Genomic DNA, 16,495 nt, shown 5'->3' with positions numbered 1-16,495 from the left:
GGTGCACAGCCTGGGAGTCATTTTGGACTCACAGCTGCCCATGGAGGTGCAAGTCAATTCTGTGTCCAGGGCAGCTGTCTACCAGCTCCATCTCAGATGCAGGCTGAGACCCTCACCTGTCCGCAGACTGTCTTGCCTGAGTGGTGCATGCTCAAGTTATCTCCTGCTTGGACTACTGCAATGCGCTCTATGTGGGGCTACCTTTGAAGGTGACCCGGAAACTGCAATTAATCCAGAATGTGGCAGCTAGACTGGTGACTGGGAGTGGCTGCTGAGACCACATAATACCAGTCCTGAAAGACCTACACTGGCTCCCTGTACATTTCCAAGCACAATTCAAAGTGTTGGTGCTGTCCTTTAAAGCCCTAAACAGCCTCGACCCAGTATACCTGCAGAAGCATCTCCACCCCCATCGTTCAGCCCAGACACTGAGGTCCAGCTCCAAGGGCCTTCTGACAGTTCCCTCACTGCAAGAAGTAAGGTTACAGGGAACCAGGCAGAGGGCCTTCTCAGTAGTGGCGCCCACCCTGGGGAACACCCTCCCACTAGATGTCAAGGAAATAAAGAACACTCTGACTTTTAGAAGACATCTGAAGGCAGCCCTGTTTTGGGAAGTTTTTAATGTTTGATGTTTTATCATATTTTTTTAAAAAAAATGTTGGGAGCTGCCCTGAGTGGGCAAGGTATAAATAATAATATTTTGTTTGTTTGTTTTTGTTATTATTTATTATTATTAATTACAGAACTAAAAAAAATGAAAGAAGTATATTGGTCTGGTTTCTGAGGATTCTGTTGATGTTCTTTCCATCTTTGGACCACCTTTTTTTATTCCTATTTAAACTTTCTTTCTTAAGATATCAATGCAGTCGGACAATGAATGCTCTTTTCATTACCAGAGGACAGGAGCGTTCAAGCGGGAGAAACTGCTTTGCTTATGAAGCAATATTTGTCATGGTTTCATAAACACAAAGCAAAGCAACACAGCAGCTGTGATTTTATGTGGGTGTTTAAAAAAATAATCAACCGGAATACCCCTTAAATGCACCTACCTATTTATTTATTTATTTATTTGCCAGTGCATCCATTGGCCTACGCTGCAGAACTTAGCTCCGCTCCTGTCCTGACCCTGGAATTTATGATCTGCCTCTTGTGCAGAACCAGGAGGTGATGCTAAAGCTACGGGTGTGAATCTGTAGACTGTGGTGGTATCTTTTCATCTGATTTCCCTCTACAAGAACACACTCCTTGGTTTCCTGTTTCGCTCTGTGCCCACTTGTCTCTGTGTTTATGTTTCCCCCCGCCTGTGGTTTGCCTTATCAAAGGCTTCTCTCTAAGAGCGAGGATATAAAATAGCAAGCAAAGCTGTTTCTCCGCCTTTGTCTCTCTCTCACAGAAACAGGGGAGAGAAGAATGTGAAGTCAGGATGGCCGTTGCAAGCCCGGTGCTGTGTGCTTTCTTCTTCATTCTCCTTCCTGCCATTGCTGCTGAAAGTGGCCTGGAAGACTATTCAGGCTCTGGTGAGTCATCTCATGCTTTTCTCTAAAGCGCGGAATAATTCCGAAATTCAAAATTCAGAGGATGGCAGTGTTTCAGTTTCCATGTTGTGCTGGAAACTGTGAATTCGGTGGGTTCACCTTTAAATGTGGATGGAACTGGATTGATTTTTCCATCCCTACTCTAGAAGGTTGTGTGTATGACTTCACTCTAGTATGCCATTCCTGCCCCACTTGGTGGCCCCCCTGCTCATTCTAATTGGTGGGGCCTGGACTTCCACCCCACTGGGAAGGAAAGGAATCCAGTCACCCAAAATGTAACAATATTTTTTCTAGAAAAAGAGGTGTCGGAGCTCACCGTGAACGCCTCCCTTGTTATCTTTATAATGCCAATGGTACCCACCTGAGAGGTGCTGGAACTGAGTTCCTGTGAGTTCCCGTTGGGGGGAAGCCCTGCCAATGGTATTTTTGGCTATGCCAAGCTGCCACAGAGTGGTCAGATTTGGGGCAAAACCCTCTAATCCCCAACAAATAGGGCACACAGTTTTTCCCCCTCCTTGACAGTATAATTTTCGGGGTGTTCACACACTGACATTCAGCAGATATACAATCTCAGCACAAAAGTCAAGCTGTGCTAATAAACATGGGTACTCTTTTACCCATACAGTGGTACATGTGTAGAGACATTTGTGTTCAGTGTAAACTGTGAACAAGCCTTCTGGTACTTGTTTTACCCTGGAGTTCTGCCAGAAAAGACCAGACTTCAGCACTTCATGAATAAGCATTCATAGAAAGCTCCAGCCTTCTAGCTGAAAAGCTGCCTAGTCAGACCAACCTTTCTAAAGAGCCAGGAACCTGCAGCCTCACGGGTTTAATTGGACTCAAGCTCCCATTAGCTCCAGCCAACATGGCCAAGGCTCAGGGGTGATAGGGCTCTGGAGGGCCACAGGAAAGAATTAGTGGCAGCCAAAATTCCCATGACTTTATTTAACCTCCTTGATAACCTGAATTCATGTCATCCTTGTTAAGACTGTTGTTGTTGTTTAGTTGTGTCCGACTCTTCGTGACCCCCTGGACCAGAGCACGCCAGGCACTCCTGTCTTCCACTGCCTCCCGCAGTATGGTCAAACTCATGCTGGTAGCTTCGAGAACACTGTCCAACCATCTTGTCCTCTGTCGTCCCCTTCTCCTTGTGCCCTCCATCTTTCCCAGCATCAGGGTCTTTTCCAGGGAGTCTTCTCTTCACATGAGGTGGCCAAAGTATTGGAGCCTCAGCTTCAGGATCTGTCCTTCCAGTGAGCACTCAGGGCTGATTTCCTTAAGAATGGAGAGGTTTGATCTTCTTGCAGTCCATGGGACTCTCAAGAGTCTCCTCCAGCACCATAATTCAAAAGCATAAATTCTTCGGCGATCAGCCTTCTTGATGGTCCAGCTCTCACTTCCATACATCACTACTGGGAAAACCATAGCTTTAACTATATGGACCTTTGTTGGCAAGGTGATGTCTCTGCTTTTTAACCAGGGGCAAATGAGTACAGATCTCCTTGTATCTATGACAGTTATATCAAAGGGCCAAACTAGATGTGGAATTTCCAAAAAGAATTGCTGTTACGCTTATTTATTTATTTTGCAAGAAAATAGCTAGTGCAGGGGAGTCTGAGCTGGATTGGGTTTGGAAATGGAGGCTTAACTTGGGGATGGGGATTCTGTGGCTCACCAAATGTCATTGGACCCCAGCTGCCATTAGCCCCAGCTATAAACCCAACTGGAGGGACACAGGTTCCCCAACCCTATTTGAATCTCCTTCCCACCCACCTCCGCTGTCCCAATCCATCTTGGCCCCACACCAACTATTTGTTGTTTTACATCAGCTGCATAAGGGCAACTAAGCTGGTGGCAAACTCTAGGCCCAATTCAGATGGACATCATGTCCAGTTTGGCCCAAGGAGGTGCAGATGTTCTCATCCCTTGCTAAGGCTGTTGGTCCTGGTACAGCTTGGTCTGAAACGCCAAATCCTCCTTTTCTTGTGTGTCATGCTATGCTGCAACTGGTGAGTTGCCCTTGATTTGCCATGAAGTGTACAAATGCACAAGCGATGCCGGTTGCTCCCAGGTCAGACTATAGGCTGATCTAGCCTGGTGTTGTGTGTACCAGCTATGGGTGGATGAATCTATCCCCTTTGATATTGCCCTGTTTCTAATTTTTCCTTTCTAAAAATGATTTCTCCATATTCCCGAAGAAATTTGTCAATTATTTGTCATTGTTGCTTTTTTTAAAAAAATCCTCATGAAAATTCATCAGCATTTTTAGTGCTCCTGATGAACACATTTTCCTATGCAGTTTTGACACAACTTTGTGCAAGCAGATTTTCCTAATACAGTGCATTTTAAAATAATATATGACCTGTATGCACATTTTTATCAAATATATGCATTTTAATGCTCACATTTTCTTACTACGTGCACTTTTGTGCATATTGGTTGAAGATCAGCTTTGAAAAATTCAAGGAAGTGAGACTTTCGAAGGATATTTGTGTTAAGTCCGAATTAAGTTATTTCTCGTTCAAATGCAAAAAATAAATACGGTAAACTTTCTCTCCCATTCCCACTGGCTGCAGCTCTCAAGGGACCTCTCTGGCTGCGGTCTTACCTGCTTCCTTTTAACAAGCAATGCCACTGTCATAACCTGGGACCTGTTTACTATGCTGCTTCAGCCAAAATACCACCTTCCTCTGAGGATCCCAGTCCCTTTCTGTATCTGGTCACCATAGCACCTATCCAGAGGTGGGGACCCTGTGGGAGCCAAAGTCCCATCAGACTACAGCTCTCTTCAGCCCTGGAGAGCTTAGCCAATGGTCAGGGATGATGGGAAGTGTAGCCCAACCACACCTGAAGGGCCTCACGTTCTCCACCCCTTTCTCAAAGCTTTCAGATTAAATTAGAGTTAGGGAACCTAACACCTCTCACACGTCTTTACCATGTGGTGCTGAACTTGTTAATGCTGTGAATTAAAAGATGATCAACAGTGCTGTGCAGTCGTTCTAGGAAACATGCAAACGAAAGGTGTAATGCAAGGACAATGAGTCATTGAGAAAAGATCTGTTGTTGAAAGTTTCCTTGCTACTCTTGCCTCTTCTAGAGGGAACGCGTTGACTAAGAGAGAAGTGGCCATGCACCCCACATCCTACCCAAAGCTGGCGCCCTCCAGATGTTTTAGACTACAATTCCCATCATCCATAGAAATCTGCCATGCTGACTGGGGATGATGGGAATTGCAGTCCAGAACATCTGGAGGGCACGAAGGTAGGCTGTAACAGAGGATTGTCCTCTAGCTGAAGGACTGTCAGGGGATTTAGATTTACCAGTCCAAGTCTGGTTTGAACATAAAGAAGCATAAGAAGCAAGAACAGGAGGCACTTTGAAATTACCCCAAGGGGTGGCAAGCAGACAGGGGAAGCACCCAGTTTCCCCCGCTAGGGTAAGATGTATTTTCACAAAGATTTGCTTTGAATGACAAAGACCCGGTATGGGTTTCCTCAAAAAATGAGTTATGCCAGACAAATCTCATTTATTTTATTGTTAGAGTTACAGGTTTGGTGGATCAGGGGAAGGCTGTGGGCATAATGTGCCTTGATTTCAGCGCGGCTTTTGACAAAGTCCCCCATGATATAAATTATATTATTATTTTTTAAAACTAGTGTTTATACATACAAATTAGCACATGCAAATTAAATGCACATTAGTGCCTTGGCCCTTTTTTCTTTCTTCTTGGCAGTGCATAAGCAGCTATCCACACCACCTCCCAGCCTAGCCCCTTTCCAGCGAGCAAGCAGTAAAAATTGCATTTATGTACTTATTAAAATATGCACTTCCCACACTTTTTTTAAAAAAAAAGAGTACAAAAATTTAAGAAGAGATAGGACTGCAGAAAGAGTGAATTGGGTAGACTTGTCTTTAAATGTGAACCGAGCTGGATTTCATCCCCATCTCCAGCTGTGTGCCTATGATGGATGCTAACAACGCCCTCCCCTCCCGCCACCCCATACCATGGAATTTGGCGGGGCTGGGAAGGGTTAAGCACAGATGCCGGCACACAAGATTTCATGTTAGCTCAGCAAACGCTCAAGGCAAACATGTGATTCTGCCAAGATTCAGGTAATCTGGTCAGAGGGCAACCTTGCCCCCTGCAATCTCAATGGATATTTCTCAGCTTCCCACCACCACCATCTATAAGAAGGTAAATACAAAATGGAACCATGGACCATCAGAGAATGCAAACAGAAGGGGGAGGGGGAGGCTGAACTCAAAAACTAAAATATTAACGGTATATTATCAGAGTGCATTCCTTAAGAAGTACTTACAACTTGTCAGACTGCAGTCCGCAGCATTACTTTTATAGTCTTCTCTCCTCAGGCACCTGTGCAGAAAGTGAAATGGACATGGACTTCACGTGTGTCGTTCGAATGCCAACGATCCAAACAAATATCTTGCTTTGCAACATCACGAAGACTGGGATGAACCTGAGTGAAGCTAATACTCAGTTTACTCTGTAAGAAGCTTTCCAGTGCATTAAAATGTGGTTACTTTTTTGTAATAATTCCTGAATCAAATTATCTTAATAGTTCAATGTTCCAGTGCCCCTTCTTAGAATTTCTTGATCTTGACAGTTTATCAAGAAGAATTAATCCAGTATTAGATGCTACTGCAAGGATGTGCAATAATATTCGCAGTAGTGTTGCCATACGTCTGGGAAATCCTGGACATGTCCTCTTTTTTGGGAGGGGGGGCATCATAACCCTCCAGGGGGATTTTTACATTTTAAAAGAAATTTAAAAGCGTTGAGAAATATCCTCTAACACAGGGGTCAACAAACTTTTTCAGCAGGGGGCTAGTTTACTGTCCCTCAGACCTTGTGGGGGGCTGGACTATATTTTGGGGGGGGGGGAATGAACGAATTCCTATGCCCCACAAATAACCCAGAGATGCACTTTAAATAAAAGCACATGTTCTACTCATGTAAAAACACACTGGTTCTGGGACCGTCCGCAGGCTGGATTTAGAAGGCAATTGGGCCAGATCCGGGCCCCGGGCCTTAGTTTGCCTACCCATGCTCTAACGCCGCTGACAACCACCTAAACAAGAGATTCCCCAACACCACATCCAACACTGTGATGAAAGGACTGTGCTGAAATCCTCTCCTATTCTGTATATTTAGGACCATTAGGTTGATGGTCAGTTTCCAAAAACAGAGTCATAAATTGTTATGTTTTCATAGAATTTGAAAGCTTCAACTATTTCATTTCAGCTCTAATATCCTTCACAGGTATGGGGAAAAAACCTCCAGTTGCTTAATGGAGAGCCAGCTGCAAGGCAAATGTCCTTTCGAAAATGTTGAATTCTTTAATCCCGTGGAAGTTTGCTTGAGCGTGACGACGATACAGCAATGTGTGGAATGCCAGACCTTGAAAGCAAGCAATATCAGTGAGCTCCTTCCCAATGTTATCATGTGCATGATTTAGACTTGTTTGCAATTTCTATACCTAACAGTTACCTCTTCCAAGCCCACACTTGACCAGAGTGTTCACAAGAATATCAAGGGGGACTTTGTCAAAAGCCGGACTGAAATCAAGACACATTATGCCCACAGCATTCCCCTGATCCCTGATGCACATTGCCAATACATATAGCACAAATAAATACTCCATAGGCTCGTGACCAGTTGGGAGCTGTCACTTCCAACACTACTAGGCTTTGCCATATCTGAATGTAGTCCCACATAACCGCTTGTTGCATGAACGTTGGCTGTAGATTCACATTCACATTCCATCTCCTTACACGAAATCTGGAAATATGCAGTCTTCAGAAATATTTGCTTTGAATGACTAAGACCCAGTATGGATTTCCTCAAAAATGAGTCATGCCAGACAAATCTCATTTCTTTTATTGTTAGAGTTACAAGTTTGGTGGATCAGGGGAAGGCTGTGTTCATAATGTGTCTTGATTTCAGTGAGGTGTTTGACAAAGTCCCCCATGATATTCCTGCAAAGACGCTGGTCAAGTGTGGGCTTGGAAGAGGTAACTGTTAGGTAGATTTGCAGCTGGTTGACTCAACCCAAAGAGTGCTCATTAATGGTTTCTCGTCATCCTGGGGAAAAGTGACAAGTGGGGTGCGGCAGCATTCTGTCCTAGGCGAGTTGTTGTTCAAAGGCTTTCTGAACAACTTGGACAACGGAATTGAGGGGGTGCTCATCAAATTTGCAGATGAAAACAAACTGGGAGGGGTAGGTAATGCTGCAGAAAACAGAATCGGGATTCAAAATGACCTTAATAGATTGGGAAACTGGGCCCCAACTAACTGAATGAATTTTAATAGGGACAGATGTCAGGTTCTACACTTAGGCAGGAATGACCAGCTGCACAAATATAAGATGGGGGGGGGCACCTGGCTTAGCAACAGTACATGTGAAAAGGATCTAGGGATCTTAGCAGACCACAGGTTTCACAAGAGTCAAAAGTGTGATGCAGTAGCAAAAAAAACAAAAGCAAAAGGATAATGCTATCCTAGGCTGCATCAACAGACATATAGTGTATTGATCCAGGGAAGTTATAGTCCTGCTCTGTTCTGCCTTGGTCAGACCACACAGAGAATACTGTGTCCAGTTCTGGGAGCGAGAATTTAAGAAAGCTATTGACAAGCTGGAACGTGTGCAGAGGTTGGCAGTTAAGATGATCAAGGGTCTGGAAACCAAGCCTTATGAGGTTCAGGATACTACCAGAAGAGGCCTATAAAGTTATATGGATTAATAGGTGCAAACAGTTGGATAAACATAAAGCACCATACTCTGTGGAGTTTCCTGGAAATAAGTTCCACTATGTTCATTGAGGCTTATTCCCAAGTGAATGTGTACCTGAAAGATTATTGATGGATCAATCCATCAACCTCTTGGGTCCGGCATCACTTTCATTGTGTGTGTGTGTGCCAGTATCCATACCCAGCAGAGTTACATCTCAACACAGCTCCTTCCTTGGGAGCATCTTCGGGGTTGAAGGTACACACAGTAGACCACAAACACTCATGGAAGCCATGAAGATTCAGATTACTTGATGGGCATAAAAGCATATTGGTAGCAAATATATATATATAGACATTCACCACTGCTGTGGTCAAGGCATGCGTAGAGTCCAACAAGAGTCTCTCTTCTTCTCTCACTGCAAGGCGCAAGCAAGAGACTCACAACAAGTTACAACAAGCTACACAGAACCATTGTTATTGGTACTTCCTGTCACACTACACATGTCCATAGAACAGCTCCCACATAAAATGTCCTTGCATAAACAAAACAATCTCAGCCTTCTGCTGCTTCTTGAAACTATTTCTTTTTTCTCCTCTGTTTCTGGAACAAATTATTGTCTTTCACACACACAGAATATCCAACAAGTGCCACGTGCCTCATACACCCGACTGATCACTAACACTCCTCAGGTGACGACCTCCTGCAAAATCAGGAGGTCCATTCTGCACAATATAGGAAACAGGCCTTTGGTGTTGTGGTACGTGCCTTTTGGAATTCTCTCCCATTAAACATTAGACAGGCGCCATCTCTGTTGTCTTTTTGGTGCCAACCGAAGACCTTCATCTTCCAACAAGTCTCCTTACTAGAGAACTTTCTCAGTCCGCTTCCATGACCAGAATTCTTTTTAGATTTCTATGTTCTCATTTACAGTTAAACCCGAAGCACCATTTGACTTAGGAATTATCTACGAAGAAGAGGCAGATGAGTATTTCGTTAATTTCTCAACTCCACACAATGGATGGTATCTTGGGGGACATCTAATGCATGAACTAGCATACCGGCAGCAAAATAAACACTGGACTGTGAGTAAGAATGTGTCATTTTAATTGACCATAAGTGTGCTCTTTCCATTTTCAGTTCTGTATGTGTCAAAAACAGATAATATTTGAGATCTGGCTTTTAGTTGAAAGCTACATGCAGTTAGATCCAGAAAAAGTTAGTTGCACTTTGTTCCCATTATAATGAACAAGATTGGAGTTAGTCATCATGGCTAATTTTTCAAATTGTTGTCAATGAATAAAAAAGTGGCTAAATTGCAATGCAATCCTCTGGCTCCAGCCGGGGAGGGTGGGGTACGAATAAATAGATAAATAAATGATGATGATGATGTATAACTGCTCAGGAGTAAGTCCTGTTTAATTCAATGAACCTTAGCCCTGTGTGTTTATAGGATTGTGGGTTTGCTCTGGATGTAACCTGTGAAAAATTATATATCCACAGTGGACTAATTTATGTACAAAGTGGGCTCCTTAATTTAACACCATAGGTGAGGGAGTTGTAAACAGTTGGTAGCAATGGCTGAAATCAATTTGGAAAAATTATTTAGCATACACTAGGAGAAAACCAGTAAATGTATTTCAGCTTATGAGAGGTGTAAGCCTAACCCACAAATGATATTAAAGGGAAATCAGAAGTACTTTACAGTGGTACCTCGGGTTACATACGCTTCAGGTTACAGACTCTGCTAACTCAGAAATAGTGCTTCAGGTTAAGAACTTTGCTTCAGGATGAGAACAGAAATCGTGCTCCAGCAGCTGGAGGCCCCATTAGCTAAAGTGGTGCTTCAGGTTAAGAACAGTTTCAGGTTAAGAACGGACCTCCGGAACGAATTAAGTACTTACCCCAAGGTACCACTGTATACATAAATTAACTGTGGGAAAGGGAAAATACAAGGAACGGTGTAAGCAGGGTAGGGTGAGATTAGGATACAATTATATGGAAGTGTGAAACAATTAAAGCATCAGGGAAAGAGGCTATTACATAGAAGGGCTACAGATGTGAAAATTGAAATCAACTACAATTTAACTATTGCTTAAGCTTACACTGGACCACTTAAATCCCTCCAGTCAAGGCTTCTAAAGCTATGCCATTAAACACATTCACTGAACGTCAGAGCACTTATTTGTGACTGAGCAGTGCCAAGGCCTGGTTAGAACAAGCCTTGTGAAATTTGTATTCCAGGTCTGTCCCTCTGTTGGTTCTCAGGCGGTAGACCTGCGCTCTATCTATGGATGGAGCTGGCATCCAAACAATGTCTTCTGATTCAGCGCTGAAGCCCTGAATTCTTTCCCTGCCTCCCTTCATGTCCTCTAGGCCTTCATTCGTTGCACTGCTGCTACAACCAACTTCACAGCCCTTTCCCTATTGCACTTCTCTAAAAAAACAAAATGTACAAGGCCACATTCCCTTCAATAATATGGGTAGAACAATACAGGGGTACTTTGCAGGGCTGGTGTAGCCCACACTTTCTCAGCCACTCTCTCACACAGGACGTGGGGTCAGCTCACATAATTACGGGGACTAAATCAAATTCTCTTCCATCTGTACCTATATTCTGGATTCCAATAATACAGCTTTGTAATGGGCTGTTGTTCCCCCTGCCAGAAGTCTTCTCTTAGGCAGGAAGCTTTGGGGTAAATAAATGTTTCACTATGTGCAAAAGCTTGGAAACCTACTGGTTCTCAAAGCGATTTTTGTTTCCTGACTTTTTGATAAGCAAAAAATTTATTCCCCCTTTTTAGTCCAGACCGACCGAATTCCTGACATTAAAATTTCTGGCAAAGGAATTTCAGCTGGGAACATATGAGATGAAAGCCCGGTCAAAGCCCAATGGCAAAGATTTCAAGGGCACGTGGAGTGAATGGAGCTCTTCGAAATCCTTCGAAACTGCAGCAAAAAGTAAGTACAGACTTTTGCTTCACTGCAAACCAAAGTGCATCACGTGTAAGTATCTCATTACAAATATATGCTAAATGTAACGACACATCCAGTAAAGGGCTTCATTGCCGTTCAGTTTGTAAAATTCTGATTGGAGTTTGAGACCGGGGGGGGGGAGCCTTGTTGCATAAATTATCACTGATCTCCACACCTCAGGGGCTTAGACAAATTCATGGACGATGAAGCTATCGGTGGTCCTAGTAGCTGTGTTCTCCCACCCTCTGAATGTAGGGCCATAAGAACCCACCCCACGCCCAATGGCCTTTCTAAGAAAGGAGAGATCTGCCAGGAGAACAAGGCTGGCATTTAGGGGTCTCTCAAATGTTTATTCAAGGTTGTAAAGAGATAAGGAGGCGTGGCGTGGTGGGGCCGGTGGGGCCATTGCAGGGAGGAGGGGGGGCGATGCCCATGTAAGGAAATAGGAACTTACTATAACTTTCGATTTCCCAGAAATCAGGTGGTTTACAAGATATCAGGTGATATTGTATTCTGCAAATGTATAAAAAGCTGGCACGCTCAGTATTGAGTGTGCAGATTGCGAGCTTATTGCGCTGCACCTTTGCTATGCATACGCATTTCAAATAAACCCTGTTGTACCCTGCAAGGTCGTTTGCCACTTTGTGTGAATCTGTGCTCCGGGGACCCAATAGCAGATATGGAACAGGTCCAACATGAATACCAGTTGCTGAGCAACTTAAGCCGTGAGAACGCTGTTGTGCCCAGGTCTTGCTTGGAGTCTTCCCAGAAGGCTTCTCACTAGCATTAACTAGATGGGCTTTGTGTCGAAACTGGGAGGGCACTTCTTATTTATTTATTTATTTATTTATTTATTTATTTATTTGCTTTCTTGCTTGCTTATTTATTATATTTTACATACTGCCCTTCACAGGAAGCAATAACAAACAAAACCAATAGCCCCTACCCCAACAGTTTAAAAGGCCACAGATTGTTTAATTAGCCAAAGGCATGGGAGAAGAGGAACCTTTTTTTGGCCTGGCACCTAAAAGATGTGGTGGAGCTAATACAACATCCTCAGGCTGGCATCTGCACTGCACCAACCTCCCCAGCGCCTTGATCCCCCATCCTGGTAAACAGGTCAGCAAGGCAAAATGGGACAGTCCTGAGTGTAGGTGGGTAGAGACACTGGCGGAGATTGACTAAGATTCCACCTAAACATTAGGAAGAACCTCCTGACAGTAAGAGCTGTTCGACAGTGGAATTTGCTGCCAAGGAGTGTGGTGGAGTCTCCTTCTTTGGAGGTCTTTAAGCAGAGGCTTGACAACCATATGTCAGGAGTGCTCTGATGGTGTTTCCTGCTTGGCAGGGGGTTGGACTCGATGCCCCTTGTGGTCTCTTCCAACTCTATCATTCTATGATTCTATGAGACAATGGTCTCCTTGTGGCTAATGGGACAGCTGGCCATGGGGTCCATTAGACTCCCTCAACAAAATGGCGGTTGCACTGGATCAAGACAAAAGGCTTTAAGCATTAGCACCTGGGCAAGAATGTGCCTGGTATGACTTTATTCTTGAATGCAGAAAGCCGGGGCAATTGAGTGTGACATGTCACACCACAATTCTCTCACAGTTTCTCCTCAGAGATGAGTAGCTCTAGGGGGCAATTTTTTGCGGGGAAATGGCATGGTTCCTGATCCCTCCTGCAGTTTCTGTTTCAAAGGCAAAACCATTGGATAGGTGATGAAGTATTGAACATACGTCCAACATTCCTCAGAAAATAGGGACATTCTATTGTTAGGCCTGGGGCCTAGCAGAATCGTAGGGGCCGCAAGAGGCATCTAGTCCAAAGCCCTGCAATGCAGGTATATTTTGTCCAACTTGGAGCTCGAACCCACAACCCTGAGATTAAGAATCTCATGCTCTACCAAGAAACAGAGCAACAGGTCACAACGGAGGTCTTATTTCAGCCTAGATAAAGTGAGGTCCTGAGACAGGACATGAACAGGTTGGAGGTCTGGCACTGGATCAGGTATGGAGGTCAGCTGGGGAACTAGCTGGGAGGGAAAGACTTTATAGCACCTAATGTGATGTCAGCTGGCAGTACTTAAGCTGCGACTGTAGCTTAGAGAGTTCATTTGACCCTATGGGCCTAGCCTGGCTGCTGAGAGCTGGTGGCACAGGAAATAATGTTGCCTGCAATAAGTTCTGTTTCAAAACACACATCCTTGGCATACATGTTTAGTGTTATATACTAGGTATAACACTAGTCATCATCACCATCATCATAATCTATAAGCCTGTTTGGTGTTTGTTTCCTCAGATTATAATAGCAACATTAGAGAGGTGACTGCATCCATTTTATGCTTCTTTGCGCTCTTCGCTGTGATCGCTCTGATCCCAATACTTTGGAAAAACAGGTAATCCTAAACACTCTTCATCAAAAGAGTGGTCCTAAGAACACAATTCACTTCTGGAATTTCCTCCCATGCAAGCCTTAATGTTGTGAATGAGAACGTTGCAAAAAGCAGAAAAACATGGAGTCAATACAAACTAACGGCTGTTTCAGACATGAAGTTCATTGTAACTACAGTAACTGCAAACCCAGAAATGTAATGAGAGGTGCTTCTCAAAAGAGATGTGTTACCATAGGGAGCTGGTCTTGTGCACTGGCTCTCAATTCCTATACTAGTAAGGGTAAAGGTAAAGGGGACCCCTGACCATTAGGTCCAGCCGTGACCGACTCTGGGGTTACGTGCTCATCTCGCTCTATAGGCCGAGGGAGCTGGCGTTTGTCCGCAGATAGCTTCCGGGTCATGTGGCCAGCATGACTAAGCCACTTCTGGCGAACCAGAGCAGCGCACAGAAATGCCATTTACCTTCCCGCCGGAGCGGTACCTATTTATCTACTTGCACTTTGACGTGATTTCGAACTGCTAGGTTGGCAGGAGCAGGGACCGAACAACGGGAGCTCACCCCGTCGCAGGGATTTGAACCGCTGACCTTCTGATCGGCAAGTCCTAGGCTCTGTGGTTTAACCTATACTAGTACGGGTGGACAAATCACAGCAAGCAGTTGGGGGTTGGCATAGTTGACTGCTGGCCTGGACTGTTTTGTGTGGAAGAACTTCCACAGATGATCCAACCACTAACTGTGCAATGCACAAGGGGTTTAGAATATGGCATAACCAGGGTTTCACTGGTACAAGGGAGCCTACACTGGCAAAAATATCCCCAACTTTTAACCCAGGGGCTGTCTAATGAGCAGAACCCACCGCCAATCTGTCTGGTGCAACATCCCTAAAAGTGGCATGCCAGGATGAGTTTGCTCAAAACATATCTCCAGTGGATTGTAGACACTGGGTTTTCCATCCACATCTGAAAGTTTCATTGGTAGAATCCAGTATAGAATAAGATATTCAGTAAGAGGTTAGGCCTGCAATGTTCCTCACTGAGGAAAAGAGACTCTCCAATGGAGCTGCCCAAAAGATGTTCCCAGCAGGTTCTACTGCCACAGAATTTTATGGATTTAGAAAGCTGAGAACATTTCCATGGAGGTAGTCACTCAAGGGCTGTTGGTGTTCTTCATAAATCATTCACAAGCAATGTTGTAAGAATGTTCGTTATCACTTCCTTTATTGCGTTATCTCTTCTTTTTTCCAGAATAAAGCCTGCTGTGTGGCCCACTCTCCCTAACCACAAGAAAACTTTGGATAAACTCTGCCACAAACTAAGAAAGGTTGGTGCTTTTGCCTCTTCTCATTGCAGGATAGTAGAAACTAGTACCATCAAGTCCTTAGCAGTTTTGTGTGGCAGGATGGGGGTTGGGGCGGATTTTCTCCCATTATCAGTTTTCTTCCTTGTAAAAATTGCCTTTTCTTTATTGGCTATATTTTAAAAAAAACAAAAAGATTCAGATACCTCTTAATTGATGAAAGCTTTCAAGCCATTTACATAAAACAATATAAAATATGGATGGGGGGGGAATCAAACTTTAAAAACAAGTAGATCCAAAGTATATCAAAACGTAGATAATATTTGCAGTTTTAAAACTGATATGTATAATAAAACTACATGTCTGGGTAGGCTTCCTGTCAGCTGTGGTGGAAGTGCAGTGGCAGAAGTGCAAGATTAGTTCAACCACTGCACTCTCTGGTCTCTCCACTGCCTCCCTCTTCCAATAAGCACTGTATTGGGGCTGAATGGAGTCCAGGCATATTAAGCAAATTAGGATTAAAAGATGTGTGTATTTGGAGAAACGCATACTGACGTGCTGACGAATTTTCATAAGGGTTGGTTTTTGTTGTTGTTGTTGTTGCAAACTGATGCAGAAATGTAAGAATGAGAAAGTGAAAGACAGCACAATCAACAGACTTGCCTTTCCCCAGCCACAGCAATGACGCCCTTATTCTGATTCCATAAAGGAGAGCTCTTAGGGCTAGGAAAGTGTCTCACAAGCCTTTACTTTCCAGTGGAGGAGGTTTCATGTGGTTTCTCATGCTGTGGTACTTCCCACATAGGAAATTTACCGCCTGCGAAGCTCTTTCACCCTGAACTGGGTGGGTGGTCTTCTTCGTCACTCTCTCCCAGCCCTCATTTCCTATCCATAAAATGTGGGAAACAGAAAATGAATAATGGCTTGTTCATTTTGAGGACGAACTAGAGGAGGGCCCAGAACCGCTCAGCACTTGGGAAGTTCTCTCAGTAGAAACGATTATTGTTTATTTCAACTGTTTAAGTGGAATCCATGCGGAGAGCTCAAAGTGTAGTCTCGTTTACCCTGAGCAGTAAATCTGCCAAGAGGTCCAGTGTTACGATCTCTGAACAGGCTGGGAGGACACAGCTTGCCTGAGGCAGCCCATCAGTGCCGGATTTACGTATAAGCTAAACAAGCTATAGCTTAGGGCCCCACTCTCTTGGGAGCCCCCAAACAAATTTAAAGGGGGAAAAACTGGATGCACATTTCCAAAATACAAGATGAAAAACAAATAAAATAAAACCTACATACAGCAACAATGTTTTGTTTTGTGTTGTGTTGTGTTGTTGTGTTGTGTTGGCTATTTGTGAAGTGCAAATGGCTTTAGATACCTATTAGGTCCAACAAAATGAACTGGACTCCTTGGCAGGTTTTGAATAAACATACACAAATTTATTATTGGTAACATATAGATAGATAAATTAAGGATCTTTACAATTTTATAATATGCAGAGAATAACTCGTGCTGAAAAAAACAGAGAGAGGAGCTGAGGGAAGTCTG

The 16,495-nt window shown here is 43.9% G+C and overlaps 1 protein-coding gene across 2 annotated transcripts in view; it reads left to right on the top strand.

Moving 5' to 3' along the window:
- The first annotated feature begins 1,178 nt into the window (after positions 1–1,178).
- Positions 1,179–16,495, top strand: part of IL7R (interleukin 7 receptor) — an 18,597-nt gene continuing 3,280 nt past the window's right edge. The window contains exons 1-7 of one of the 2 annotated variants that reach the window (XM_083466131.1): positions 1,179–1,517; positions 5,907–6,042; positions 6,817–6,974; positions 9,218–9,369; positions 11,089–11,245; positions 13,562–13,658; positions 14,901–14,976. In XM_083466131.1, coding sequence (XP_083322257.1) covers positions 1,424–1,517; positions 5,907–6,042; positions 6,817–6,974; positions 9,218–9,369; positions 11,089–11,245; positions 13,562–13,658; positions 14,901–14,976 — 870 coding nt within the window. In that variant the 5' untranslated portion in view covers positions 1,179–1,423. Of the gene's footprint in view, positions 1,518–5,906; positions 6,070–6,816; positions 6,975–9,217; positions 9,370–11,088; positions 11,246–13,561; positions 13,659–14,900; positions 14,977–16,495 lie in introns of those variants that run through there. The other variant, XM_083466132.1, reaches the window with a different exon arrangement.

Source organism: Podarcis liolepis (assembly GCF_965112155.1).
Source record: "Podarcis liolepis genome assembly, chromosome: 11".
NCBI classification, from domain to species: Eukaryota; Metazoa; Chordata; class Lepidosauria; order Squamata; family Lacertidae; genus Podarcis; species Podarcis liolepis.
Note: the sequence above shows the minus strand (reverse complement) of the source record. Positions and strands in the feature narration are given on the sequence as shown.